The following is a 26,678-nucleotide window of genomic DNA, read 5'->3' as shown; positions in this document are numbered from 1 at the left end:
GGACTGAATTTGTGCCAGGAGTCTGGAAATGATGTCAATTTCTGCTTTTAGTTATGCTGTCAAGCCTATATTGACTTTCATCATCTTAATGTTAAAACAAAATCCTGCCAACACTTGTTCATTTACCCTTACAAYCTTTGTGTTCTTGAAGCTCCAATTTAGGCACTCATGCAGTTAATCATATTGAATATTTTTTTTTGTGTTTGTAGGTGTAGGCTTTTAAAAAGGTTTAAAATTGGAGCAGCAGTCACTGTAAACACACAAACATGAAATGATGCATCCTTTTCCTAATGCTCTTTCTTCAGTGCCACGTCTCATTAGCTTAGTATTCAGGGTAACTGCAGTTGTTTCATTTGCTCTTAAATTTCTTGTGGCCGCTCTTGTACAATTTTTGTAATATGTTTTTCAGGTTGGGTGAATTGTGAATTTTAAGGCAGGCTTATAATTAACTTCTTTTTTAATTCAGTAGCATATAATTCCTTGTTGGCCTTCATTCTGGTGCTATGGCTTGAAATGCAGTACAGTGTTTGCCTCTCTGTTGTGGGTATGACCCCAAATGAAATTTTACAGGAGTCAGAATATTTTCCTGTCTCTCAGTCTGGGGTAGAATCTCACTTCTGCTCAATATTTTTGCAGATTTCATTGTGGTTATTCAGCTGTTTTGTGTCTCAAGCAGTRTCCAGAATATTGGTGGTTTTGATCTAGCTGTTACTCCCATCTCTTCTGAAGATTTTTCAGAGCCACATTCATTCCTCTGACAGGTCTAGAAATCAAATCTCTTTCAAACAGAGAATTTTCTYCASTGTTGCTGTTTCTGTGAATATGGTTTTTTAAAGCCTGGTTTACTTTAAATGACTTCCTTTTTTTTTTGGGTAAGCGTACGTACTGAATTAAATGAGACTTGCCTACTGTGTGAAATAAGATAGCGGTGCTGCTGTTTCACCAAGGGTTTGTGCTGGGTTCTCGCAGGGGTTTGTGCTGGGTTCTCGCAGGGGTTTGTGCTGGGTTCTCGCAGGGGTTTGTGCTGGGTTCTCGCAGGGGTTTGTGCTGGGTTCTTACAGTGCAGTTTTGCTGATGCCTGTGGAGAGTGAAGCATCCTTTGGGCAGGTGGGAGCCTCATGGCAGAGGGGCAGGAGCATCACACCGTGTCATCTGTTCAGCTTTGTGGCGTGGCAGGGACATGGGGAAGAATGGGCTGTGCTTCTCTCTGACAGACTGGCTGGGCCACTTACAGAAACATGTTTGATTTTTCTGTAACTGMTCAGATAGCCTTGATGAAGCCCTCTGAGAAGCACCAGGTAGGCAAATGCAGGGTGTACCCAAACATGTGACATCCCATCACATGCCCAGTAAGTCACAGAGGGCACGATGTAGCCATGGCCACTGGCTGAGGATGGCTGGCTGCTTGGGGAGGGTGGAGAGGAGACTCTGAAAGGGGCTCTGTGAATTACAGCAGGAGCTAACAAGAGCTGTTAGCAGCAGCCTGGGGTGGGTAGGGGGGTGAATGGGCAGCATTTTGATAGCTGAAGTATTGTCTGGGTTAATAACAGCTGATTATAAACCACATCTGTCTCCCYCTGTGCGACATTTTGAAGAGATGTCAAGTACAATCAACATAAAATGTAGAAAACTGTGTTTTTAAAGTTGACGAAAACGCACAACTTTTAAACATTTCCTATGTTTTAACTCCTTAAAAACGTTTTTTTAGGAAAAATGTATCAATTATAATCTTGGAATATAACTGCTCTTTGATWGATTTGATAGCTTAAAGTAAAACACTGAGTTTTTTGGTCTTGATGTCAGGCCCAAGGTGTAGATTTGCAGGGTGATCATTTTCTCTGAATTTCACTGTATATAGGTGTTCTGTGTTTGGGATTTAGCTTTTTTTTTGCATCCCTTTGAAGTAAGGCAAAGTTTCAGCTAAACAAGTCAATGGACATTTTTCCAGTGGCTGAAGATACAGATCTCACAGTSATTTTGTGTGGGATTCTGCCAGTTTTTGATTGTACCCTGTACAACCAAGCCACGTTTGGCAAATGACATACAAATTGCTTTTGTTATTGTAAGTCCCCAGGCCCTAAAAACAAAGAATGCCTTATAAAAAAATGCTTGAAAAAGGAGAGAAAGGAGGGGGAAAAAGAAGCTTTTCTATTCTTATGATTCAAATGTAGTGGATATTTATAGGGTCGATGAAATACTCCAGTACAGCTGACTTTATTTCATTGGGCTGTGATCCAAGGAGTTTCCTCATGTGTGGTGAAGGATGCAGTGCCTTACCTGCAGAGCTGAGCCAAATTTGCACACCCAATATCAGTGGTATGCAAACTCCTAGTGCTGATATCTTAGGGGGTGGCTCAGAGTTTGGGTCGCTGCTGTCTCCTGGATACTGTTTGGGATTTCTGCTCATGGCTGGTCAGGGAACTCCCATGAGACAGAATAACATGGGGCTTTTGATCTTCTATGAGTTAAATGATCTGTGTGGGRTTGTTGTTCAGATAAAACATTAATACAAATGGTCACTTATATGTCCTGTGTATCATGATATACAAATTTATTTTTAAATTATTTTTTTCTAAATATCAGGCCTTAAACTCGACAAGAGGTTTATAAATTGCTGTTGCCAAGCAACAGGACAGAAAATCACAGGAAAAAAATAACTGTTTCTGATGGGTACCACAAATTTTAGTGGTTTCAGCAGTGGAAGAAATAGGACCTCCTCCTGCCTCCTGTGTGAGTGATCATGATTGTTTTGTAGGAGATCCAGATTGGTCAAGTTGAGACTTGTGTTTGCTGGTTACTCAGCTGGCTGTCGATCTGCTTATGTAGATCTTACAAAAACTAAACTTTGCTACGTCAGGTATTTCTTGGCTCAGTATTATTATCTTTGGTGATGGCACTGTGAGCCAAGCATAGGGGAAAATATAAACCTGGAAGGAAATTATCCTAATAGCATCAAATAGAGTTTTCAGAGCAGCTGCAGCCAAGGAAATCCCACAGCTCAGAAATCCTGTTGTAATAACTTTGCATTTTGCATAGATGAGTTCAATACTTCTGCAGTGTGAGTTCTGGTGACTCTGTGCTCTGTTTTGTTGTTATGCATCCCTTTCAGAGACACTTTTCTTTTTCCAGCCTAACAGTGCAGCCTGCTCTCTCCAGTTGGCCATGTTCAGTCAGCAGCAAATTCACATTAAATAATTTTGGTGAAGTTTGGCTTCAGCTTTCACCAGCTGTTGGTGTTCTGCTGGCTCCTTCAGCCAGGGCTGCCAGAATCGGTTTCTCTTTGATCCAGACATCAATGAGTTGCTTTATTCCTGCCCAAATCCGAGGTCATTCTTGAAAGGGAGGGGGGCAATGTCTCACATATTTTTTTCATGGTTAACATGTGAAAGACTGTGGTCTTTGAGGTTGTCTGTAAATGAAGAGAGAGATGATCTCTGTTGGAATGAAAATCATACCAATTCACTTGTATGGGCAGATCTTGCTATGAAACTAGGAACAGCTTCCTCTGAGTTGAAATTTCCTTTTTTCTTTCTAGGATCTAGATCATTTAATGAACTCTTTCAGCTCTTACCCAGAGAGCTGCTGAGCTGGGAAGGTAGCTGCATCTCCTCCTTCTGTGCTTGTGATTGTGCAATGGAAGTGGAAAACTATTTGCCTGCTGACAAGACTGCTGAGCCGCTTGCATTGCTAATTCCGTTTTGTCAGCAGTGTCAATTAGTACTTCAAGAGGTTAATATCTCAGAAGAGAGGCTTTGTGAGTCATATGGTCTCATTTGATAGATAATTATTATAGTCTGCTGATTTCTTCATGTGATCTAAGATGAAATCACAAGTTATGACAGAATACTGTAATTTTCTATTATATTTTCTTATTATGTAAAATTGTAGTAATCCATCCAACCTTCTGACCCTCCAATAAGATGTGAAAACTTGTGTGTTTGTTTTCTGCTGTGAAAACAAACKGTTTTCTGCTCTTCTAGTTACTTTRTAGATATCAACAAATTACTGCCSTGCCCCTCTTGTCCTCCCTTGAACTGGGAGGTTCACTATGGTGGTCCACACTTCAGGGGATTTTGGAAATGCTGCGTTTTTTATGTTGGTCTCCCGGGGCTCAAGACAGTCTAGTCAGGAGACTCGGATTTGAAACAGTCCTGTCATTATGCTTTTAATTATTTATTTTTTCTTCAGAATTCAAGGACATCTCATCTGTATCCCTTCTATTTTCATTCTGACTTTGAAACTGGTCTGGGTTGAGCAGTGGTCCTGGGGGTGCTGGGCTGGAGACAGCAGTTGTAGGGTGGGAGGATGTACTCATGTCCTCCCCAAACCTCTGTCAGTCCCACATCTCCAGGGAGGAGGGGAAATCAGCAGTGTTGAGCCAGAATCAAACCCACAGGGGAAGACAACSATGTTACACACATAGCAAAGTTCAGTTTATTTGAGCCACATCAGGACTGAAATATAAAGTGCAGGTGACACTAGTGGTAGGTTTGGGCTGACATTAAATGAAGCAATATTTATCTAAAATTTCATTTCATGGCCTTTCMTTGAGTAAATAATACTTGTATCTCCTCTATCAGAAGTTTTATTTTGGTGGCTCAAAATTTGCCTTGAACTACACAAAGAGGAATGTATTCATGGATCATAATCAGGATGATTTAACTGAAGTTCATTTGATTCTTGCTGTAATTTAAATTGTCATCTCAGTGCTAGGATTTTAGACACCATAGCCATTTTTAAACTAGAATTTCCTTCCCTTTTTAGAAGGCTGAGCTGTAAATCAATGTCTCTAGAAGTTTCTCTTATTTTAGCCTTATTCCARTGTTGTCACAAACTCTGTTATGTATACTGGTAAGTGAAGAGAGATGAATAGCAGATAACAGAGTGAGGTATTTCCCAAGAGGGGCCCTTGGTCSTGTTTCCACCAGTGTTGGTGCTTTGTTTTCATCTGTAGGGTTGGATCCCAGTAAAGGGCAGCAATGGAATTTTAGAATCAACTGATTATATAAAAGATAGCACAAAAATCTGATTTTGCCAACCGTTCTGTTAAGTTAATGAGGTGAGAATGTTGTGAAATGATTCAGTACTTATAATTAGGACCATCTCTCTTTCCTCCCACCCATTCCTTTTACCAGGTGTTTTCTTTGGCAGGGATTTGAGGCTAGGCAGTGATGCTGGAGATGAAAAGCTACAGCCTAGYGCTCATAGGATGGCTTTAATATCTGTAGGGTTATGTCATGGAAGGTTCAGCTCTCTGTAGTAGCTCAGTTTCTATGGTGATYGGTTTTCTGCTTTCTCTTTCCCTTCTCTAGACAGTAGAAAATGTACAGTTTTAGCTGGATATAAATTAAATATGCCTATTTCATGCTGCCATGGATCACATGTTGGAAAATGCTACGCAGCATTTGCTGCTTCAGGTTAACAACATATGTGTCTTGCAGGCTGCTGCCCTTCTCAGGTCAGGAAATTTCTCTTTGTGTAGCCTAAAGAAAACCAGCCTGCTGATCCTTTTTGCTAGACAACATTTAAATGCTTTCCTCTTTCACATTTTCTTTGCTTTCTGTTAATTTTCCTTGGAAGAAGTATCCTAACAGAAATATTGGGGTTGGGGAACTTCTGCTGCATCTTGGGGATGGAACCTGGTCAAAGTTTGAAATGCATTCAATCTTCAGCTGTGATGCTGGAGCATCTATTGTTAAACTGAAAAAACTTCCCTGATTTCTGGATTTTCTCTTTTTTTTGAGTTATAGCTTTTTATTTTGTTGGGGTTTTTTAAATAAAACTTCCATGACCAGGTGTAATTGTGTTATGTTTGGATATATGGAGCTTATTAATTATGGTCTTTATGATTTGAAATTATCACTATATGAAATCACGAATTTATGATTTATGAAGTTTTACAGGGTATCTTTTGTTAAAATTATATGAAAAGAAAAGAAAATGTGGGTCCTTAGTAAGGACCCTAATACTGCACCTCTACTCTCAAGTCCGGTGTAATTATTTAGAAATTATTTTGTGATTTCTGTAGGTTTGTGCTTGCATTACTCAAAGGAAAAAGTAAGCTACACAAGCACAAATTGACTCCAAATTTCTTCACTTTGTAAAAAGTAGATTCTTAGGGCTGGCATTAACACCTGGTGATGATGGAGGAAGGCCAGGTATGAGAGCATGACATACTGTGTAGGGGGAATGATGTGAGTTTTTATTTATTTATTTCATTATCTTCCTCCTTTCACTCAATAGGGAGAATTGGTTTATGTGTGTGGCATAAGCTTTTCAGGACCTTTTGGGATGAAGGCTGTGCTTTAAAGGCTGCCATGTGCTAAGGGTAAAAGCCATTGATTTGGCCTGTTGTAAATGACTCATGTGCTGTTCTTGAAGATCATCATGGGAATGGGAAACAAATTGCTTCCTGAAGTTCAAAATTATTGCAGGCACTCAATAAAAATTGAGTTCAAAATTATTGCAGCCTCCCTGGCAGCCTCCAGCTGGGCAGGTGCACATCCCTCTCCTGGGCCAGGGGCTGGGGTTTTGTGGGTCTGGCTCCCAAAACGCTGCCCAACACATTTTRTCCTTGTCTTGCTACAAGAAAGCAATWTGGAGTTTTTCWCRAAGTCTTTCAGGAAGTCCCTAGCAGAAACAAGCAGTTTGTAGTTTTCCAYAGTGGGAGAACTGGGTTAATAAGGGGGACAAAACCTTTCATCATTCTTTGAGGGAGAGGAAGCTAATATACAAAAATAAATTGTGTAAGATTAGGAGGTGAAGCTGTATGACCAAATGCAGTTTTGTCTGCCATCAAATGCCATGCTTTGACAAATATATTACAGTGATTTTGAAACGAGTTAGTGGAGTGAGAATGCTTTGAATGAGGTGTATGACTGCACCTCCAGAGCCAGGAAGGTGTTTGGATTGCAAAGGTGGTGGGTGTGGTGTGATCTCAGTGCTCTCTAGGCATTGCAAGAGCATTGGTTCAGGRGCTTTAATATATTAAAAATGTCACGCCTTTCCCTTGTTCTACTCAAGAGCTGTTTTCCTGTGTGTGTATTTGCATGTCCGTGTGACTGTATAAAGAACCACATGGTTTGCATACATTTTTTATTGATTCTTAAATATGAGGTAACCATTGTATCTTCACTCTATTAAGATATGAACATTCTTGCTGTTTTTGAAAACAAATCATTGTTTGGACTGGGTTACTTTTGTGAAAAATGTTTGGRTGAAAATGGTCATTAATGGGAATCTGGTTTGTTGTTGGGGCTTTTTTCTATTATCTGGGAGCTTTCTCAACCAAATCTTTTCAGTTTTTTTTCTTTTGGCGTTCTGGTTATCATCCATTTAAAACTAGCTCTGAACTACAAAGGAGAGAGCTTTTAGCACTTGATCAGGCAGCTTTGCCTAAATTAACACAGATGGGCCAAAGTGTTCTCTTAGAGAAAAAAGGCAAAGATGGCTATGTAATGTTATGCTACAAAATAACTCCAGAGTTACTCCAAATAATTTTTTTGAATACCCTAAGTTTTGATCTCTCTAAAAACACTGGTTTTTAATTTTATTTTTTAGGTTTTCAGCAGTGAATGTGTATCTTGGAATACCTTTTGCATTGAAAATGCTGCCTTCCTTCTGTGTAGGCAATAAAATTATGCTTGTGTAGCCTTTTATCAACAGAACAAGTTACTCACTTCAGATGTACTAATTAACTTGCCTCTTGCTTAAGGGTTTGTCCATTAAACATGTATTTAAAAAAGAAAAAAAAAAGAGTGTCAAATATATTGATGATTTAACTATAGCACAACAAAAGCTCACGGATCTTTTGCTGTTATTGTACTGCAGTATGCCAGGGTTTGGATCCCCGATCCAGAGGAGGTCTGGAAGTCAGCAGAACTTCTCAAAGATTATAAACCTGGAGATAAAGTCCTCCAGCTTCGACTTGAAGAGGGCAAGGTAAGTCTGTGTGTTGTTTGTGAGCTGATAGTTCTTGTTCTCAACCAGAGATTGATGTGTCTGTTGCAGGAAGCTGCACTGTCAAAATATGTCTGCATTTGGGTGTGTGGGATTGGTCTTGTCCACTCGCTTTCTGCAGCATTTTTTTGGCGTGATAAATTTTGCAGTTTAGTTACAAAAATTTTGCCTTGTTTTTAAAATAAATTAGAAAGCAGTTGCTTTTTATGCTTATTATGTTCACTTGCATCATCTTTTTCTGCTGATGCCATTAAACCTATAACCTTGGCTTGCTATTCCAGGGAGACAGGGTTACTAGGAGAACAGTGTTGCAGAGAAAGAACTGTGACTTTTAAGTTGAGCATAACCATTGTCAAATTTATAAAGATAAAAAGGGTGAGGATTGAGGGCATTACAAAAAAGATGCTGTGTACTGTGTGGGAAATGATGACGTCTATGAAAAGCTCACATCCTTCTAGTTGTATTTTTTCATGAAAATAGCTGGTAAATAGCCACAGCAGGTAAATAGCAGGTTTTAGATCTAGAGACAGATACAATTAGAATATCTACCTTAGAGATTAATTAATATCTGAAAAAACATCTGTGTAGCATTTTTTCAGTTTTTGTGTTCTTTATGGAGTTCTGTCAATGTTTCCATGTTGCGTTACTGTGTATGAAGCTGGTGACGGATTGGTGGGAATCTGCTTCCCCTGCCCGTTCCACTGAAGAGGAAAACAACAGAGAAAAGCTGGTTCAATTTATGATACAGCATATTTGGGTTTATCTAATAAAAAGATATGGCAGCAAAAGCACAGGGTTTGCATAAGTACTAGTCTAAAAGATGGTATCACTGTAGAGTTGCCCATTTTACATGTAGACCATCCCTCTGGGAAATTTTAAATGACAATTTTGGAGAAAGGACTGATATCTCAAACCACCAGATAACTGAAATCTTGCACTGTGGTTTTTGTTTTTTTTTGCTTTGGGCATGTTTTGTTGTGAAGGAGCAGTGGGAGGGACTGAATGAAGAAACCTCAACACCATGTCTTGCAAGTGTCTCCATTTGATTTTCAGGACCTTGARTATTGCCTAGACCCGAAGACAAAGGAGCTGCCTCCCCTGCGGAACCCTGACATCCTGGTTGGTGAAAATGACCTCACAGCACTCAGTTACCTGCACGAGCCTGCTGTCCTGCACAACCTCAAAGTTCGCTTTATCGACTCCAAACTCATCTATACCTATTGTGGCAAGTACTGTCTTCTCATACCGTGATCTTTACAGAGAATGCCCTAGATAGGAAAAGGAAAGCTGTTTGTTGATRTGTCTGCCTTTAGCTTAAAATCATTTCATGATGAGGTGTGTTGGGCTATCCTTAGGGAGACCCCTGTGTTCATGGTCATTAAGTGCATCAAATAGACATGAGAGTATTGAGAGAAAATGGACATCACTGTGTGTTCCTCTGGCTCCCCAATGGACTCTGTTCATCAAATGTGTATTCAGCTGTTTTTGCTTTCCAGTGGGATTCCTGTCTGGTTGGTGTTCCCCTTAGGCTTGCTCAGGTTGGTGTGGGTGGGAGGAGGCTCACATKGGACAGATGCAGGAGCTGGCCTTGCTCTTTGGTGGATTTGTTTCTCACCTATCATTGCCCACCTCTGCACTGGGCTCCTCCATCTCTTTTGGAACACATCAGTTTATTTTCTTTTTCATGTTTCCCAATCAAGGCAACTACAGAAGTGAATTTGTAACAGTTTATGAGCCAATGCTTGTCTTATCTCAGTTACAGTCGATCTTGGCTTTAAAAATAACATTTAACTCACAGCAGAGGTTACCCTAACTTGTAATAGCCCGTGGTATTTTCAGATGGCCAGAATGGAGGAAAGTTACTTTAACGATCACTTTATCATAAGTGCAAAATTGCAACTGAATGGTCTGTTTTGAAAAAAACGTTGTGAGGTAGTTTAATTTAAAATTAGATTGGAAGCTTCTGGGCTTTTTTTCTCTGTGTGCATGTGTTTCTTTTAARTCTCAGTGTTTAGTCAAAATACACTGCTAGCTTTTAACATAACTTTGGAATAAGACAAGCAGCATAAGATGTTAAAAATGTTGGGATGGGCAGAGTGAGGCATTAACATCCTGCCCCATTTTACTCACTCTGGCTGCTCCTARTCTGCAGATGCTCAGCAGAGCACATCTGTTCCCTGTCCTGCTCTCAGCAGTCACCAGACCACAGGGGACTGGATCAGACTTTGCCACCCCCTGCTTGCAGCCAGATTTTACTGCCATGGAGTGGGTGATGATTAACCCCACATCTCACCCAATCATGCAGTTGAAGCACAGAATAATTTAGGTTGGAAGGGACCTCTGGAAGCCTTCAGTGAGGCTTTCTGCTTAAAACAAGTCCAACTAGATCAGCTTGCTCAGGGCTTGGACCAGTCAAAGTATCTGGGTGTTTGAGTATCTCCTGAGATGCCCCTCTGGGCAGCCCCTCTCAGGGTGTGTGTTGTGGTCCCAGCACTGGAGTTTCACTCCCAAGTGCCCCAGGGCAGACCTCTTGTGTGAAAGGGCTTTTGTGTAGCTGGAGCCTCCCAGCCTGAGCCTGGAAGGGGTTTTCAGTCCCAGTTCCATGGTCTCCTGACAGCCCCATAGCCCTCTCCTTGGACAGTCTGTCCAGACTGTGTTCTGTGTGTGTGCAGACAGGCTCTGTGTTGAGCAGCATTTCAGAGGCTTTCAAAAGGAATGTKCTGTCTGCTGGTTGTGTTTCGCTGTTTGTGGGAAAACATGAAAACAGCACGGTTCAAGTATTCCCTGGTGCAGCTGGGGTTGTGCTTTTGGCTGGTTTTGTCATTTCCTTTAGGGGAAGGCCTTTAGCTCTCCACGGATGGGTCTGCCAAAGGGTCTGGGATGGCAGAGCTCASTTGGCTGGTTTGCTTCCTAACAAGACACAAATGATTCTGGGAGCTGCTTGTGTGCTTGTTAGAAATGTGTGGGTGCAGCAGTGTGGGTGCTCCTGGTGCTCAAAGAGGAGGTGTTGGAGGCTCAGTGCTGCTGAGGGATGTGGAGTGCAGTGGATTTTTTCACCTGGGATGTGGGCAGGGGTGTGTTGTGTTACAGGCTAAGGAAAATAGAGCTGATGTGTCTGCCTCTAAAAACCTGATCCTGTGGCCACAGACTCCACCTTTCAAAGTCCTCCATTAGTTCCCATCCTGACTGCAGGGTACTTCCCCTCTGCAGAGATTATTGCCTTGGAGCTTGGCCTGAGGGAGGGATTGTATTTGCCTCCTTAATCTGACTCTCACATTGGCCAGGTTAGGTTAAGCCACCTGTGAAGGAGGTTTGAGCTAACCCCGTTTATGCAGCCCAAAGGAGACTTAAAGCAGTTCAGTCCAACAAGAGAATCACAGTAATATTATTCTCAACAGTRGAACTAAAACTGGAATGCATGGATGGATAGTTGTCCAGGGCGCTAAAAATTAATTCAACCATGCTGTCTTATGTCCAATGGATATGAAATTCTTTAAAATTTCACTTTGAAGTAATTCAGACTTTTAAACARAAACCCACCTGATTTCTTAATTTCAAGTCAGCCTTTCATCAGCAATTTGGAGGTGATTTATAACTCTACTTTACTGTTGGAAACTTGAAATCAGGAATTACTGAAGGAAGTTTAAAAGTTACAAAGGAAAATTTGAATACTTACATGGAAAAACTGCTGTGGCTGTGTTGAAAACTCACTGAATATTGCTGGTTAGTTCACATTAGTAAAACATACTGCCTGCTATGCAGGAGAGCAAACTTTAAATTRATAAATTACTTACCTTTATGTCCAATTTTGCAACAGATGAGTGAGTACATTCAAGATAAGAGTTCAGTACACCTACTTTGGGCATATATAAGAATTCTGAATGGCACAAAGAGTAGCCAGAGTTCAATTTAGTGTAATTGTAGGAACAAAGACACACATAAATCTGATTTAGGAAGGCCCATATTTCTTAAAATAGCAATATGATTTAGCGGAGATAAAGARAAATTATATGTAAATTAATCTGGATTATAGCCCTGTGAGGCAGACTGATTTCAAAGTTCGAGAAAAGCAAATAATTCCTAACTCACTTGTTTTGGTTATTTCCAGAGGGTAGTTGCTTGTAGATTTTACAAATTGCTACTGAAGTTAAGTGTTTTAATATGCTGGAGACTTGTCATGGGGCTGCTTGTTCCCAATTCAAGGGTTTMTTTTTGACAGCGTAGCCAAAAGTCTCACACAGATTTTTGTAATGTCTCTTTGACGAGACTTGCAAGCCTGAGAGGCTCAGTTTGGTAGTGTGCTGGATTTCACTTTTTACTACTTTTTGTAATAGCAGATATTAAAAACTGACACGGAAAATATTCCTYGAGTCTTGTAGTACTGAGGTTGCTTCCTGTCCTTAACCCCCACTGTTATTTTTTGGCTYAGGCTTACAGCATTAGAACCTGGCATAAATGTTTTTAGAGACTTTTCCCTGGAACTCCTGAGTCATTTCAGTGAAGTCATGGCTGATGGAAAAACACCAGCTCTCCTCACATGGGCGTGTCGAGACATAAAACTTGCTGTGTATTTGAGGAAAKAGATCAAGATCTCTCAGATCTCTCTCTAAAGCATATTCTCTTGTTTAATGTTTTTGCCCTGGTTTGTGCTTGATCTATACATGCATGGAAGGGTTTAATAATTGGTTGATGCTGCCAGCAGCAGTGCCAGACTGTAGACGCTTTCATTTCCCTTCTCCCAGCTTTTCCATGGAAAATTTCTTAGATAGACATCACAAGACTGTAATCTGCACAGAGCTGAGAGCTGGGGTCGACACTGAGGAAGTCTGTGCATGTAGAGTGAATTTCTGAGTAAATTTAGAAGCAAATTGAGTGCTGTGGAAATACTTCTGGTGCAGGGATGGATTGTCCAAGCATTCTTGGTGTAGTCAGTGTGCAACTGCAACTGCATTGGCACACTTAGGCACTGAAATACATCTATGTAAGAAGAAATTCTATTTTTAAAATGCCCACAGTTAAAATTAGAGGGGTTCTTAGGCTACAGTTGCCTTATTTCCTGACCTGACTGGGTACTGCTCTGTGTCAGCCCTATGAAATAGGTCTGCTCTTTGTTTTTTTGGTCCCTTTGACCAGGAGGCTGTGCTGCCTGACTGGCAGAGATGATGGATGAACAATCCAAATTACAGTGCATCTATACTTTGTTGCTGTTACAAAAAACAAAGATGTTAATTCTTTCACAACAGCTGAAGGATTAACACACTTCACACACCCAAACTGGAAGTGAGACCATGCAGCAGTTATAATTCACAAATTACAGTATCATTGGTGGTTCAGAGTAACACAGTAAAATGCACGTTTATTTGTTTACTGCACTGAGCAGGCAGTATTTCAAATTGACACATTCTGAATCTCTTTGGTTTGAGCATGCTAGCTTTAGAAAAAGGAAGTAGAAAGAAAAAGTAAAGAGTTGACCCTGATATGTAGATAGGATAGAAGTGAACTCTTGTGACGCTTTGTGTGTGCAGAAGTGATTTCAGAATAAATATCTGCTGAAGTCAGTGATATCAAATCATTATTCTTTAGWTAATATTTTTAGAAAGGTTAAACCAATAGGTGATGTTAAAGCCATTTTAGGTTGGGTTTATTTTGAAACAACTATTAATAATTCCTTTTGTATAATTTCCTTTGCAGGTATTGTTTTAGTGGCTATAAATCCTTATGAACAACTGCCTATCTATGGCGAAGATATCATCAATGCCTACAGTGGCCAAAACATGGGGGACATGGATCCACATATCTTTGCAGTGGCTGAAGAAGCATACAAGCAGATGGCCAGGTTTGTAGACCAGAGTTCTGATGTAATTGTTTTTCTGACAGGAATAAAACAAAGTTTCTGGCTGATGCTCTTCTCTATAATTYATAGCTTGTGAAATATTTTGCAATATCTGTATTTTATCCAGTGTTTTAGTACATTTCACAAGGGGAAAAGTTGCCTAAGTTAGTGAACAGAAAAGCTTTATAAATGCAGATCATGACCACTGTCAGTTATCAGGAATTACCACAGATCTCAGCAGTATTTAGGTCTAAAATTAGCCCTGTGCTTTATATGATTGTTTTTTAAATTGATTAGCAAAATAAAGAGATACTTTTTTTAATAATTGGTGAATTATTAAAGAAAAAAGTGCCAGGTTCTTAGCTGTTTTGTGGTTTTATGCGATACTGACAAGAGAAGAGAAATCACAGGGCTTTTGAGAGCTATTATAGGCTTCTGGTTGTGTCAGTAATGTCCCAGCTATGTAATCTGCCTGTGGCTGGAATTAAGAGGGAGCAGAGGGACGATTGCAAAGAGCCCTGAGATCTGAGTCTCTACAGACACTGTAACAGCTGGGCAGGAAATCCTCATTTCTGGAGTTGTTGCATCAAAATGAACTTGTCACCCAAGGGCAGTTGGTTATCAGAAACTCCTTCCCCCTTGCCCCAAGAGCCTACAGTTTGAAATAGCTTTTGAAATATTTTGTTCTAGGCTACTGTGTGGTCTTTGGTTAACAAGATGCTCCCTCRCTGGTTAACTTCAAGCTGTTGGTATGGTTTTCCTTGTTGGCAATACAGYTCATGATCAAATTAATCAAGTAAAACTCAGAAAGATTTCTGGTCCTTAAATGTGATGGCCTGTAAGCTATATTGCAAGTGGGGGAGGCAAGGGGAAAGTGGATTGAAAATTATCAAATCTTCATGTTTGGAATCAGCTATCTGTTCATTCAGGAATCTGTATGAGAACTAGAATCGATCATTTTGTCACATATGTTTGTGAATACAGTGATCCACAATACYCAGGTAATAGATTAATTWAAAAAAAAAMRAACAGTACARTGCAACATTTCATGACTCAGGGTAATTATAAGCGATCCAGTGTTTCAAAAATACCCTTGTCCAAGTTTAACTCCAGCCAGCAACTCAGTACCATGCAGCCACTTGTTTACTGCCTCCCTCCCCAAGTGGGATGGGGAAGAGAAACTCAAGGGTTGAGATAAGAACAGGTTAATACTTGACATAAAGTAAAAGAATAGAAAATAATAACAACAGCAGTAATAACAATGAAAAGGAAAGGGAGAAAGAGGAGTAAAACCCAAGAAAAAGAAGCAATGCACAGTAAAATTGCTCACCTCCTGCTGACTGATGCCCAGTGCTTCCCAAGCAGCCATCAGCTGCTCACACCAACTCCCCCCAGTTTATATCCTGGGCATGACGTTCCTTGGTGAGGAAAATCCCTGTGGCCAGTTGGGGTCAGCTGTCCTGGCTGTGCTCCCTCTCAGCCCCGTGTGCACCTGTTCACTGGCAGAGCAGGAGAATCCTGCAAGTCCCTGACCCAGGTAAGCACTGCTCAGCACCAGCCGGCAACATTTTTCTTTTGCTAAGTCCAAAATGCACCACTGCAGCGGCTGCTAGGAAGAAAATTGCCTCTATTCCAGCTAAAAGCACAACAGCTGTATACCCACACTGTTGAATGGTGGAGATATTTGCCTTACTTCCTTTCTGCCCAGAAAATAGAAATATAGTCTGGTGTGGGAACACAGAGGCAAAGCTGTGGGTTATGACAGTCACATCATCTTCATGTCTCTTTCATCACTTCTGTTTTAAACAGACTTGGTGCTTAAGCCCCTCTAAAAGCTGTAAATAAAAATTTATTCACTTTATTTTATGTCTGAGGCTTGGTACAGTGGTCTGAAATCATAGTCAGTGATGGTTGTCATCTAAATTCACAGAATTTTTGTTCTTAATATTAACCAGTAAGAGGTTGGAGAGGGATCTCTCTCCACTGGCTGACCAAGCCCTGGCTGAAGTGGGCTTACATTTTACTGGTGCTACAATGTCAAATTGTGGGGTGATGTGTGTCTGTGAGCTGGAGCCTGTGCAGTGGAGATATCTGTCTGCCACCCTGGCRTTCTTTGCCATCGGGAAAACTCAGGGGGCTGAGATTTTGGCTYGAGTTTCCTCTGTGGCTTTTCCTTTTTGTGTTAATTACCTCAGCTCTCACTGCAGCCTGCAGCAATTCTGCTGGCCCAAATAGCAACAAACAAATGCAGTAGGAGCTCCTGTTTGAAACAAATGATGAGAAATTGTATAACCATGGAGATTAGCTTAAATAAACCTTTTGAATTATTTAATTAATTGCTTTATGTGTCTGCATGTTATAAACAATTTGTTATTCTTTTATGACTGGCAGTACATTCTTAGTTGAAAAATTAAATCTGGGCACTCTATGCAGTTGAAAGCAATTTCTACAGTGAAGTAACAATTTAATTGTTTTAGCTTTTCACTGTTTATTTCCTTTTCTGTTTGTTTGGCGGTTTTTTGGCTTGTTTTTAAGAACTTTTTCTATCATTGCAACATACTGATTTTCTTCATTGAATTTAGTTTTCTATTGCTGCTTGCAATTATTAAATCCACCCTTTAACTTCACTAATATTTTTTATACTCTGAAAAAATCACCTTTTATATTCCTGAATTATGACATTAGAGAAAAAAAAGTCCAGTTTTATCAGGTTGTCTGACTGTTTCATTAATGCTTTAATAAGTGCMTTGCATATTCATATGGTAGCTAGTCATATGGCTTTAATCTGCATTTATGTATGTAATTGGTGAGATTTATTTTTCTCTTGTTTCTAATCTTTCCTAGCTCCATGTTTAAATGATCACTGGAATAATTAGTCGTGATGCTTCTATCCTTAAGGCTTCAATRAGCTCTTCTAAATATTTACTCCTTAGGTCTTCTTGTTAATTTATAATTTAGTGATTTAGAATTAGTTCTTTCCAGCTTCATTGCTTCATCTGCTGTGACTGAGAAACTCCAACCATGTGCAAGGTTATAACTAAATGATCTCTGTAGCCTTCCTCAGCCAAAGAAAATGCCCCATGGCAGAAATCTGGAAAGYCAGTGATTCAACATTTGCGTTGTGTTTTCAGGAAAAATACAGTGCAAAAGTGTTGAGCACTGGAATGACAGGGATGGAGGTCACATCTGGCTTGTGCACAAGAAATGATAATCAGCAATTGTTTGGGGTTAATTGCATTGTAAAGCAGCACATAAACATACCTTTGCATGTGACATTTACTGCCTGATGTCAGATGCTGTGGTCCATGCTGCTGGGGAGCAGTGGGCCCATTTGAGCCTCCTTATTCCTCTTGCAGCAGCAATTCTGTCCCCAGTTTGCAGTGGAGGGTGGGTGGAAAGGAGCATGGCCTGTCCTTACCCATGGCAGCAGTGCAGTAAGTGGCTGCTGTGTGCTTGGTGGCTTCTTGTCTTTTTCGGTGCAGGAAAATGTGCACAGCTCTTAAAACTAATCTCATTTTGGATTATTATTTCTTTTCTTTACCCCCTTCCCTTCTCTTCCTCCCTTGTCATCTGGGTCTTTGTACCTTTTTCCTTTTCTCTCCCCGTCTCCTGCTGCTCCTCTGCTCAGACTGACAGCTTTGTCTCCAACACCTTTCCTCTGCTGTGCCTAAAATAAGCAGTGCTCTAGTTAAACTGCACTTAAATTGTGTTAGGGTTACAAGTGCTTCATACTTACCAGGACTGTATTGGTTTGGGTTGTATGAGCCTCTGGAGTGCAGATGTGAGCGTTTGGAGCAGATCTCTGTCTGAGGAGTGTGTCCAGTGGGAGGAGCAGGGTCAGTTGGATGGGGATGGAGAGGGGTTTGGTTCTGTAGGTACAGCTCTAACAAGCTGTGATTTTGGTAAGAGCTGGAATCTCTCTCCTCACTGATTTACATCATGTTTTCCATGGAYAGTGTCTTGGGTTGATCTCAAACCAAGACAGTTTACTCTATTTGAGTGAATAATTACAGGTCTGGGACAATGTTTAAGGCTGATGAGTGATTTAAAAGCAAGAAAATTATTATTGAAGYATATGTTTTTTGTCCCAGAAATATAAACTCAATGTCAGCACGTGGATGTTTGCATGTRTTGAACCCTTTGAGCTGCAAAGCATGCAACTTTTGCTTGTCAGTGTTTCCAAATTGTTGATAGAAACCAAGTTAGTCTTTAGCTATCCCCCTGTCATAACTATGGAAATTGAGTCAAAGCTTCGGTGGGCAAACATTTTATTTTTCATTTTTTGAAAGCATTACAACTTCAATAGGATTCATAACCATCAGCAGGTGCRGCTCAGTTTTTTAGTAGTATTCACTAGATTATTCAATACATTTTTAACTCTATGGTTTGYAGTAAGATGTTGATGATTACATTATACTCTTGAAACTGTAAAGAATTCCACTAATGTATGAGACTTATGATTATCAGTTTCTTAACACTATTAGGGAAAGACCTTCAAAATCACTCCTTCACAGGATTCTTTCCCCTGCCTAGTGAGKGTATATTGCAGTAATTAAGATAATATTTTTTTTGTCAGCACTTTTTTGGTCTGATTTATTCCATCCTACTTGTGGTTGATGACAGATACAGCAGATTTAATTTAATAAATTARCTTTGAGATTTCCTTCTGATTAATTAATAAAGCTGTCTAGCATTGCTCAAGTTGAAAGTAACCTTTGCAAACAGAATTGCATACTAATGAGATACATAGAAACCTTAATGTATACCAGTTTGGAAAACAACACAGTTTGAAGCATCAATTTCCAAAGTTTAGTTTTTTCTGTTTGGACAAAATACAGTGATTTATTCTGTGGTGTTGTGTTTCTTTTTCATTAAATTACCTTTAATTAGCAGGTTGCCTTTCTGTTTGGTCAGCTTTTCTGAGTGTCTGGTGGCTTTCACATACAGGAAGATATTTTTCTATCACTTTTTGTTCAAAAGGAAGCTTGGTCAGCTGTTGAGTAGGTGTTTTGAAAGCATCTTTTCTGGCAGTCTCCCGTTATCCCAGGCATCCCGAGTTGATGGCCTCTTTTTAAAATGCAATTTGATCAGCTGCTGCTGTGTCTGGGTGGCTGATAAATGGATGCTGTGTTTTCCCCTGGCAGAAGGCATGGTGGGGATGGTTAGTAACCTGCCACAGGGTTATGGAATGGGAGCCTGCTGTGATGGGTGCTGGACAAATGTACAGTGGCCTTCTTCCCCTTATGGCCTTGGCACAGAACTTCTTGAATTAAATATCTRCCTTGAAAAGAGATGGTGTTTCTGTGCCTCTATTGTTAGAATGCAAAGGGGAAAATCATCCTTTCTGATCAGATGAATCTGTAGCAGTCTCTTMTACTTGGAGCCTGACATTTTGTGATGTTACAGGTGCAAGGTGGCAGATGGGGGAATCAATTTGATGTAACATMAGGGACCTACTTGTCTAAGCAGTGATTATTTTTAGGCAACAGAAGGGTTAAGCATGGTTGTAGCTGGAAGCTGGAGTTCATGTGAGGTGTCCTGCTGGTAGCTAAGCGATGAGCTTTCCTAAACCATTGCAGGAGTGACCTCTGGCTAATCCCCAGATAAATCAGTTGCATACTGCTGCCTCATCTTTGTGCTCCTCTGGAGTGCAATCTATCATGGCTCTGTAGCATGTGCTGACCTCAGTTTTCTTCATTTGTATGTGTTGGGAGATGTTACTGACAATTCATTATCTTTTCACCTTTTGACATTTTTACAGTCAAGAGCTGTTTTTCCTGGATGCAATTATAATAGCAAGTGGTGCATTTTGTTAATTAAAGAAGGAAGTGYATCATCTGGTTGTGAGAGTATTGCAGAATGCTTTTACCATGCTGTTGTTGAAGAGAAACAAAGATTCTTAAGAACTTGAGCTGTTGTGGAGTGGCTGACTTTGCAGCTGGAACACACTAATGAGAATTCAGATTGTGAATAATAATAATATTTCATCTTTGTTTGCATGTTCCATGAGCAGATCCCAGAGTTCTTTGCAGAGGAGATCAGCACTGTTACTTGCATTTTGTAAGTTGAAGCAGATGTGGGGAGTGGGAGGGCAGCTTTGGAGAGTTCACCTAGGTGGCAAAAGGAGGCCGTTGAGTCCCTGTATCAGATGTCCTGGCCATGCCTGGATTAGCCCAGAGCTGTCCTAAGCACTGAGCTTCCAGTCCTGGCCCTGTGCTCAGAACATCCTCTCCCTCCAGCAGCTAAAGATGTCAGTGAGAAATGCTGTTAGGCTTAAAAAAAAACAAGTTAAACTGGACATATATTTGGAAATGTGATTAAAGAACGTGGTTTATTGCACTGATGTTTCACGCTTATTAAAAGTGAATGATTTTACAAAGAATTAATTTAGTGCTTAGTCAGGAGCAATTGCTGTGACTCAAGGTTGCAGCTGAAAAATTCTCTGAATTGTTAATGTGTGGCATCTGTGAAGACTGGGATATGTCAGGTCAGAGCATGTTAGATCCAGACAGTCAAAATAAACCAGTGAAYACAGGGTGTGAAAGTGGAACAGCCCCAGACTGTAGCTGCTGTTCTGTGCTTGCTTCTGGGGCAAAGMWCTTGKAACTCATTTTTTGCTTTCWTTTCTTTTCCTGTTCCCCTGTCACATCACTWCAGAATGGTTCAGAGCACTTCCATTTCTGACAATAATCCTCAGTGCTTATATAGCAATTTGCACATTCTGGGTGTTTTACAGAAGTTACCTTCTTAATTCATATACCAGCCCATTGAGGGAGGAAAAAATAAAATTATCTGTGTCAGGCCACACCTTTTGGGATGTGCCAACATGAGTGAATTTAGAGGCTTTGGCTCTGGGAACGACACAGTAGAGTAGCAGGGAAAGAGGGGCCGTGCCTGCTCTTCAAACACCACTGCAGAAAGGAAACTTGAAAAATGAAGGGAAAGGGTAGTAGGGTGAAGGTAGAGCACCTGTCAGGTSTGCCTGGTTGCAGAGACTTCTCCAGGGAAGGTGACCTGCCAGGGAGAGCAGCTGCAGAGATAATGGCAAGGTGGGCTGGTGCAGCATGGCTTGGAAGCAGGTGGAAAGAAGACAAAACAGGGGAACTTTCCCATTTTAAGGAGRTCACCAGCCAAATCCAGAAACAGGGGGTAACAGAATTTATTTAAGGCTGTGAAGAACTTTGTGATTTAAATAGTTTATTCAGAAGGTTGATGAAGGGCAAGATGTTGCCTCCTGCCCTCAATGTGAGAGGTGCCAGGAAGGCAGCCCGGAGCTGGCTGCTGCTGCTTTCCATTAGTCCAAGAGCATTAGAATACTGCTGAATGAATTCTTGTTGGTTTATTTATTTATTTACTTATTGAACAGTTAAATTACTTCTGTTTGAAGAGAAAATCCTGGGTTTGTAGAGCTGCCAGGTTTTATAATGGCTCCTAGCAGATGCCGTGTGCCCTGGGCTGAGTTTCAAAGCCTTTGCACTGAAGGAGTGCAGCTGAGCGTGCAGTCTTGTTTGCTGCCACACAATGCTGCCCTTAGGCAAAGGTGAAGCTAAATATATTGCATTGACTCGTGTTAAAGCACCCAGCACTGGTGGGTTTTACAGCTGCCTTTTATTTTAGGAGAAGTGGGGATGCAATTTTGGTCTTCTAGAAAAACAAGTAACTGTGGCAATGGGAGGAAAGTGGAGCACAACTGCACAAAAAATGAGTTTGGGACCTACTGTGGCATGGGACTGGGAGGGAAGGTCTTAGGAAGAGCACTGGCTGGTGAGTCTGCAAAAAAAATCCAGATCCTTGTGTCTCTCAAAAGCACATTTTGTGCTGAAAAGGGAAGATTGTCCTAGGAAAAAAACGTATATGGGTATATTTTGCTTTCAGGTTTACAGTCACTGGTGTTTTTTAGGAAACACTGTTTATTTCAACATTTATTTCACTGTTTCTTGAAATCAGAAGTATTTAGTGAGCTTTCACATGAGTTGTGCAAAACCTTATTCATCTTACATCATGGATTTGTCTTTCTGGTGCTTTATTCTTTTGCCTGCATTCATCAGCTGTGCATCCTCTTTGCTGCACTGGAGATGCCAATCCCTTGGAGACCGAGTTCCCTTTAGCCTGCTGGGGCTGCTCCCCTGCACCTGGGAAGATCCTTCCTAAATTTCTTGATAAGTTAATCAAACTGCTTTCTGTGAAGCTCCTAAAACATTCAGTACTACAGAGAACTCCTGGGTTTGTATTGATACCTGATGAAATCAGATGGGCTTCCCAAGAAAGGAGTTCAAAATCTTTTCTGTAATTCCAAGACTGAATTAACTCTTTGGAATGTGTGGAGTATTAGATATGTTTTTCTGTTCTTTGATTCCATGATTTCTGTAGCAGGAGTGCTTCTGAGTTATTTGGGAGCATCAGTAAAGCAATTRCAGTGATATTTAGCACTTCTGATTTATTTTAAGTGCATTGTTACCAGTGCCTCATGGGGGGGAAATGATCATTATTAAACAGATTTTTTTAGTTATGCTGTCAGATACAAAGATGTGTATATGACATCTAACCTGACTGTAAATATTGCAGGTTATTTTGATCATATGCTGTCACAAATATGCAATGGGGATGTTGAGAGATTGATTGCAAAAAYAGGATGTTTACTTAGGTCAGAGTTCTGTTTGTATTACTGGAGATACTGAATCATGTCAGCTGCATATATGTATGTGTATCYTTGAAAGGTTTGGAAATCTGCTTTAAGGTGTGAAACATGAAACAGAGCTTAAACTTAAGTTTTTGWTGGTCCCTAGTTAATCCTGTGGCTCTCAGAGAAACTGCAGCTGGTGAAAGTACAGCAAGATGTCAAACCTGCCAGTGTTTGTGTTCACAGAATGAATCTGTCTGACCTTTCAGCAATGTTGTTAGTTTCTAAGTTATTTTCTTGGGTTGGAGTTCCTGCTGCCATAATTCAGCTGAAGGATGGCAAAGCACTGAGTTAGTTTTCCATCTCTGATGGGTGTGACGTGCACTGGTGTTAGTGGTAGTTATGTGTGTGTGCTGAGAGTAGCATCTATCCCAAATGTTCCCTGAGTCACAGGTTTCTTCCCTGGGAGTTTATGTCAGGTACTTTGATCATTGAAAATTTACTGTTTTGAAAATGTAAAGCAGTTTCAGGCTTACAAGTCTATCTTACCACCACAGAATTGCAGCAGAAGAACAGTAGTGAGAAAAAGAAGATCAGACTGTCACTGCTAGATCAAATAAAAGCTATTTATTGTGTACTGGGATTGAAACACTAGGGGATTTTAATGTTTGAAGATCACAGGATCAGGCCTTTAGCAGCAGTTKGTGCTGGTTTGAGTTAAATAAAAATGAAACGGTCATATGCAATGAGGCTGGTGACCTTCCCCACAACCTAAACATGTTATTCCAAAAGAAAAGAATAAAGCAGTAGCAGCTCCACAAGAGGGGAGAAACAAAACAGAAGGAGGAGGTGGAAAAAAAATGTCAGGAGATTTAATTAACCTTTTAGCACTGAAAGAGTGAGGGGGGAAGATGTCCTGRAGGTGGTGACCTTCAAAGCACCCTGCCAAGAAGCTTCCTTAAAAACATCAGCACCTTGGCAGTGTCCTCAAGGGTAACAAACATGAGACGATTTAGGATCAAAGGCAAAGTCAGAACTAATGTTCTTCTCATCAAATTACCCTGTTATTTGCCTTCTTCATTATATATAAGGGTGTTTCACTCTGATCTTTTCTGCCAATCTYGTCTACATTATGACATGGAGAAAACTCAACTTTGAAGTAGTTCATCACAGGCAAGCATTTCAAAGTCCATGTCTGAATCTTTTAAAAGCAGCTGTTAATGATACAGTTTTTCCAGGGAGAGATGCTGGTAGCYTGGGTATGAATGGATTGATAGGAATATTGAAGTTAATGTCAATAATTTCTGTATTCCTTTTGTTGTCAGTACTTCTGTATTGCTTTTGTTTCTTTTCCCAAGTTGATGTTTCTGTGGCRGGTGTGCTTCTACACCTTTATTTGATGTTATTTGCTGTGGAGTCATGGCTGAAAGCCAAGATCAAGTGATACATCCAATGTATCAGTCATAGGAAGGGAAAAAAAAACCCAAAAGTGTTGTGCTTTGATGATTAAATCGAATAGCTTTGGGCTTCTTTAATCCTCTCTGAAATGCTTACTGATAGAGAGGTTTTTAACTTTTAGTGTTCCTGCTTCAGAGAGGGATTTTCAGTTGGTATAGAGGAAGAAGGTAAACAAGATATCTATAAGGATTTTTCAGTCTATATGCCTTGATTATCGTGATGTGTTTGGACAGTTTGCTCTGGAAGTAATGGCTTTGATGCAGTGAGCTGTTTGGAGTTTTGTGGGAAGCAGATTAGGTGGGTGAAGTGATCTTCAATGAAAATTGTTTGAAAATKTAGTATGTTTAATATTAGCCACTTGAATGTTTCATTTCTTGCACTGGTTTTTCTTTTTTTGCCTCAATTTTTCCATTGGTCAGCTGAAATCGTTAAAAGCTGCCTTGGATAATGACAGCTATCAGTGATTAGTCAGGGTTGTTGCAGCCCTCTGTACARATTGGAGGTGCCCAGTGACAGTCTTCCTCTTGCTTCCAGTTTATYTGACAGCTGGGAGCTCATCAGGGTAGCAGTTCCTCCACACTGGGCTCTCCTGGAAACATCATCCGTAGATTTTTATAAAATACAGAATTTAAAGTAGCCAGTGCTATTAAAAGCATTGCATTAAGGGAGATGCACATCTCCAACAAAGGGTTTTTTGTTTTTTCACCTCTTGAAAGCAAGGTGATTTTTTTTAAACCACTTGCTTGGTTTCATTTCATTTATGGTCTGCAAAATCCTTTTCTTGTATGTAAGGTATCTCAAGTCAGTTTGCAGCACTGTCTTCCTCGATGCTGAACCTTCTTTGATCAGAAACTRTCTTCAGTGTTCAATTTTGTAACATTTATTCAAAGCCTAAGAAGCCCCTGTTGCTGTGTAGGCTGTAATCTCAAGCTTCCAGGAGCTAGGTAAGRCTATATCTATTCAGTTTTGGCACTCTGACAGTGAATTTCCTCATAAACATATTGCCTGTCAACAAAATTTTCTAGATAAAGTAAAATTGYCTTTAAAAAATGCCAGCCCATGCAAAAATCTGGTTCTGCAGTATTTTTTGTGATAGAGAGCACTACTTAAAATTATCAGTTAGTTGTTCCATAGTGTGTTCTCATGCTTTTATTTATCAAGAAAGAGCTGTTATCCTCACATGATTCCCAAGGTATAGGCCTGTGAGAATTTATAGAGAAGATTTCTGAACCAAATCTTTTGATACTGCAGGCAATCTCAGCCTATCATTTCACATTTCAGCTTGTGAAGTGTCTGGACCTGTCATCTTAAAATGGCAGTTTTAAAGTAATTTTGTCATTCCTTTATTCTTCTGCGCTGTTCAGAAATTGAAAAAGCTGAATGTGATCCTGAACATACCATRGTGTTTCCATGAGTGGTAAACTGCTCCCAGTCAAACTGTTTCAGTCTTAATCTTTTCAAGATAATTTGGCTCAGTGTTGCRTCACTGTGATGTAGTTCTGTGTGCTGGGATCTGATTGCTGTCTGCCTTTGGGGGAAAGAGAACTCCTCCACCTCTCATTTCCCAGATTGCTTTTCCTCATTTCTGTTTGCAAAAGAGTAATTAAAATGTTCCCTCCATTCAGAAGTAATCTTAATTTTAAAACCATCTTCTTACATGTTTTATGCAGAGAAAAAACTGCAAGATGAAGTTTTGCATAAAATGTGGCATCTGGCTGCGAAGTGGTGTCACACATAAAGCTGTTGCCCTACTTACTTGTTTCATTGGCTGAAAATTTTAATTATAGCTTTTTTCCCAACTGGTGAGATGTTAAGTGCACAAAATGTCAGGTCAAAGGTAAGGGGCTAATGATTTAGCTGAAAATAACTCTAAAGGTGAATTATATCTCAAAGGAAGAACTTGGGTGGTGTCACATTTGTTTTCTGGGATTTTTTTCATTTGTTTTGGTTTGGTTTTTARATTTTTGTTTTGTTTTTAATGCAGCYTGATTATGAAAATTTCATTTGACAYAAGCAGAAGTTRTATTTTAGACARACCACTGRTTRTACTAATAACCARAAATTATTCTCACCACATCTCATACATTATCCAAGATGCTTTCATGCTAGTTTACTTGTTATTTTGCTTTTAARTGTGGTGTTTTGTTTCTTTAAAGTTTTCTGTCATTAAAGAGCTTTCTGCTGAGCTGGCACAGCTGCCTGGCAGGCCCACTCCACCCTGGTCCTCCAGGACTGAATCTTTTGCTGCCTGTGGTGGGATGTCCATGAGCCAAATCCTCCCTGGGGATGCGGCAGTGAGAGCTCATCCCCTGCYGCTCTTTGGGTTTGTGTTACACGGTCCTTTCTCCTCCAAATGCCCAGTGTGATCTGTTTTGTTGTGTTTTCCTCTCTCTGTGCCAAAAAGCACAAAGAATGATGTGCTAGAGGATGGCCACTACAGTGTGTTAAAGCAGAACAATGGATTAATGTAGTGCAGCAGACAAGAGCGGCCCTGAGGGTGGATGGAGCGCTGGCAAGAGGCACTGCTGTGGTGGCTGAGGGAGCCCTTTGTGTGCCCCGATGGCTGTGGCTGCTGCAGACACCGACAATCCCTGCAGAACAGACAGCAGCGATGTTTGTATCTCCCACAGAGCAAACCCTGTCTCCTCTCGTTGCAGGGTGTGCAATGTGTGTGTGTCTGTGTGCTCACACAGCRACAGAAGAATGCATCCCCTATTCCTGGGCACACGTGTGTGCTGAGGGGAAGAGAATCTCTTCGTGTCTTATCACAGAAATTCTGGCTGATTAACTTCTCCTTAAGAATTCTAT

General features: G+C 40.4%; 1 protein-coding gene across 8 annotated transcripts in view; it reads left to right on the top strand.

The window, feature by feature from the left end:
* Positions 1-26,678, top strand: part of MYO5A (myosin VA) — a 91,908-nt gene that overhangs the window by 11,766 nt on the left and 53,464 nt on the right. For all 8 annotated transcript variants that reach the window (XM_057372073.1, XM_057372072.1, XM_057372069.1 and 5 more), the window contains exons 2-4: positions 7,831-7,941; positions 9,013-9,184; positions 13,651-13,795. In XM_057372073.1, the coding sequence (XP_057228056.1) occupies positions 7,831-7,941; positions 9,013-9,184; positions 13,651-13,795 (428 nt within the window). The remainder of the gene's footprint in view (positions 1-7,830; positions 7,942-9,012; positions 9,185-13,650; positions 13,796-26,678) is intronic.

This window comes from Malurus melanocephalus, unplaced genomic scaffold (genome assembly GCF_030028575.1).
Source record: "Malurus melanocephalus ecotype Western Australia unplaced genomic scaffold, MMel_1.1 scaffold_163, whole genome shotgun sequence".
NCBI classification, from domain to species: domain Eukaryota; kingdom Metazoa; phylum Chordata; class Aves; order Passeriformes; family Maluridae; genus Malurus; species Malurus melanocephalus.
This window is presented reverse-complemented; position numbering and strand designations above follow the sequence as displayed.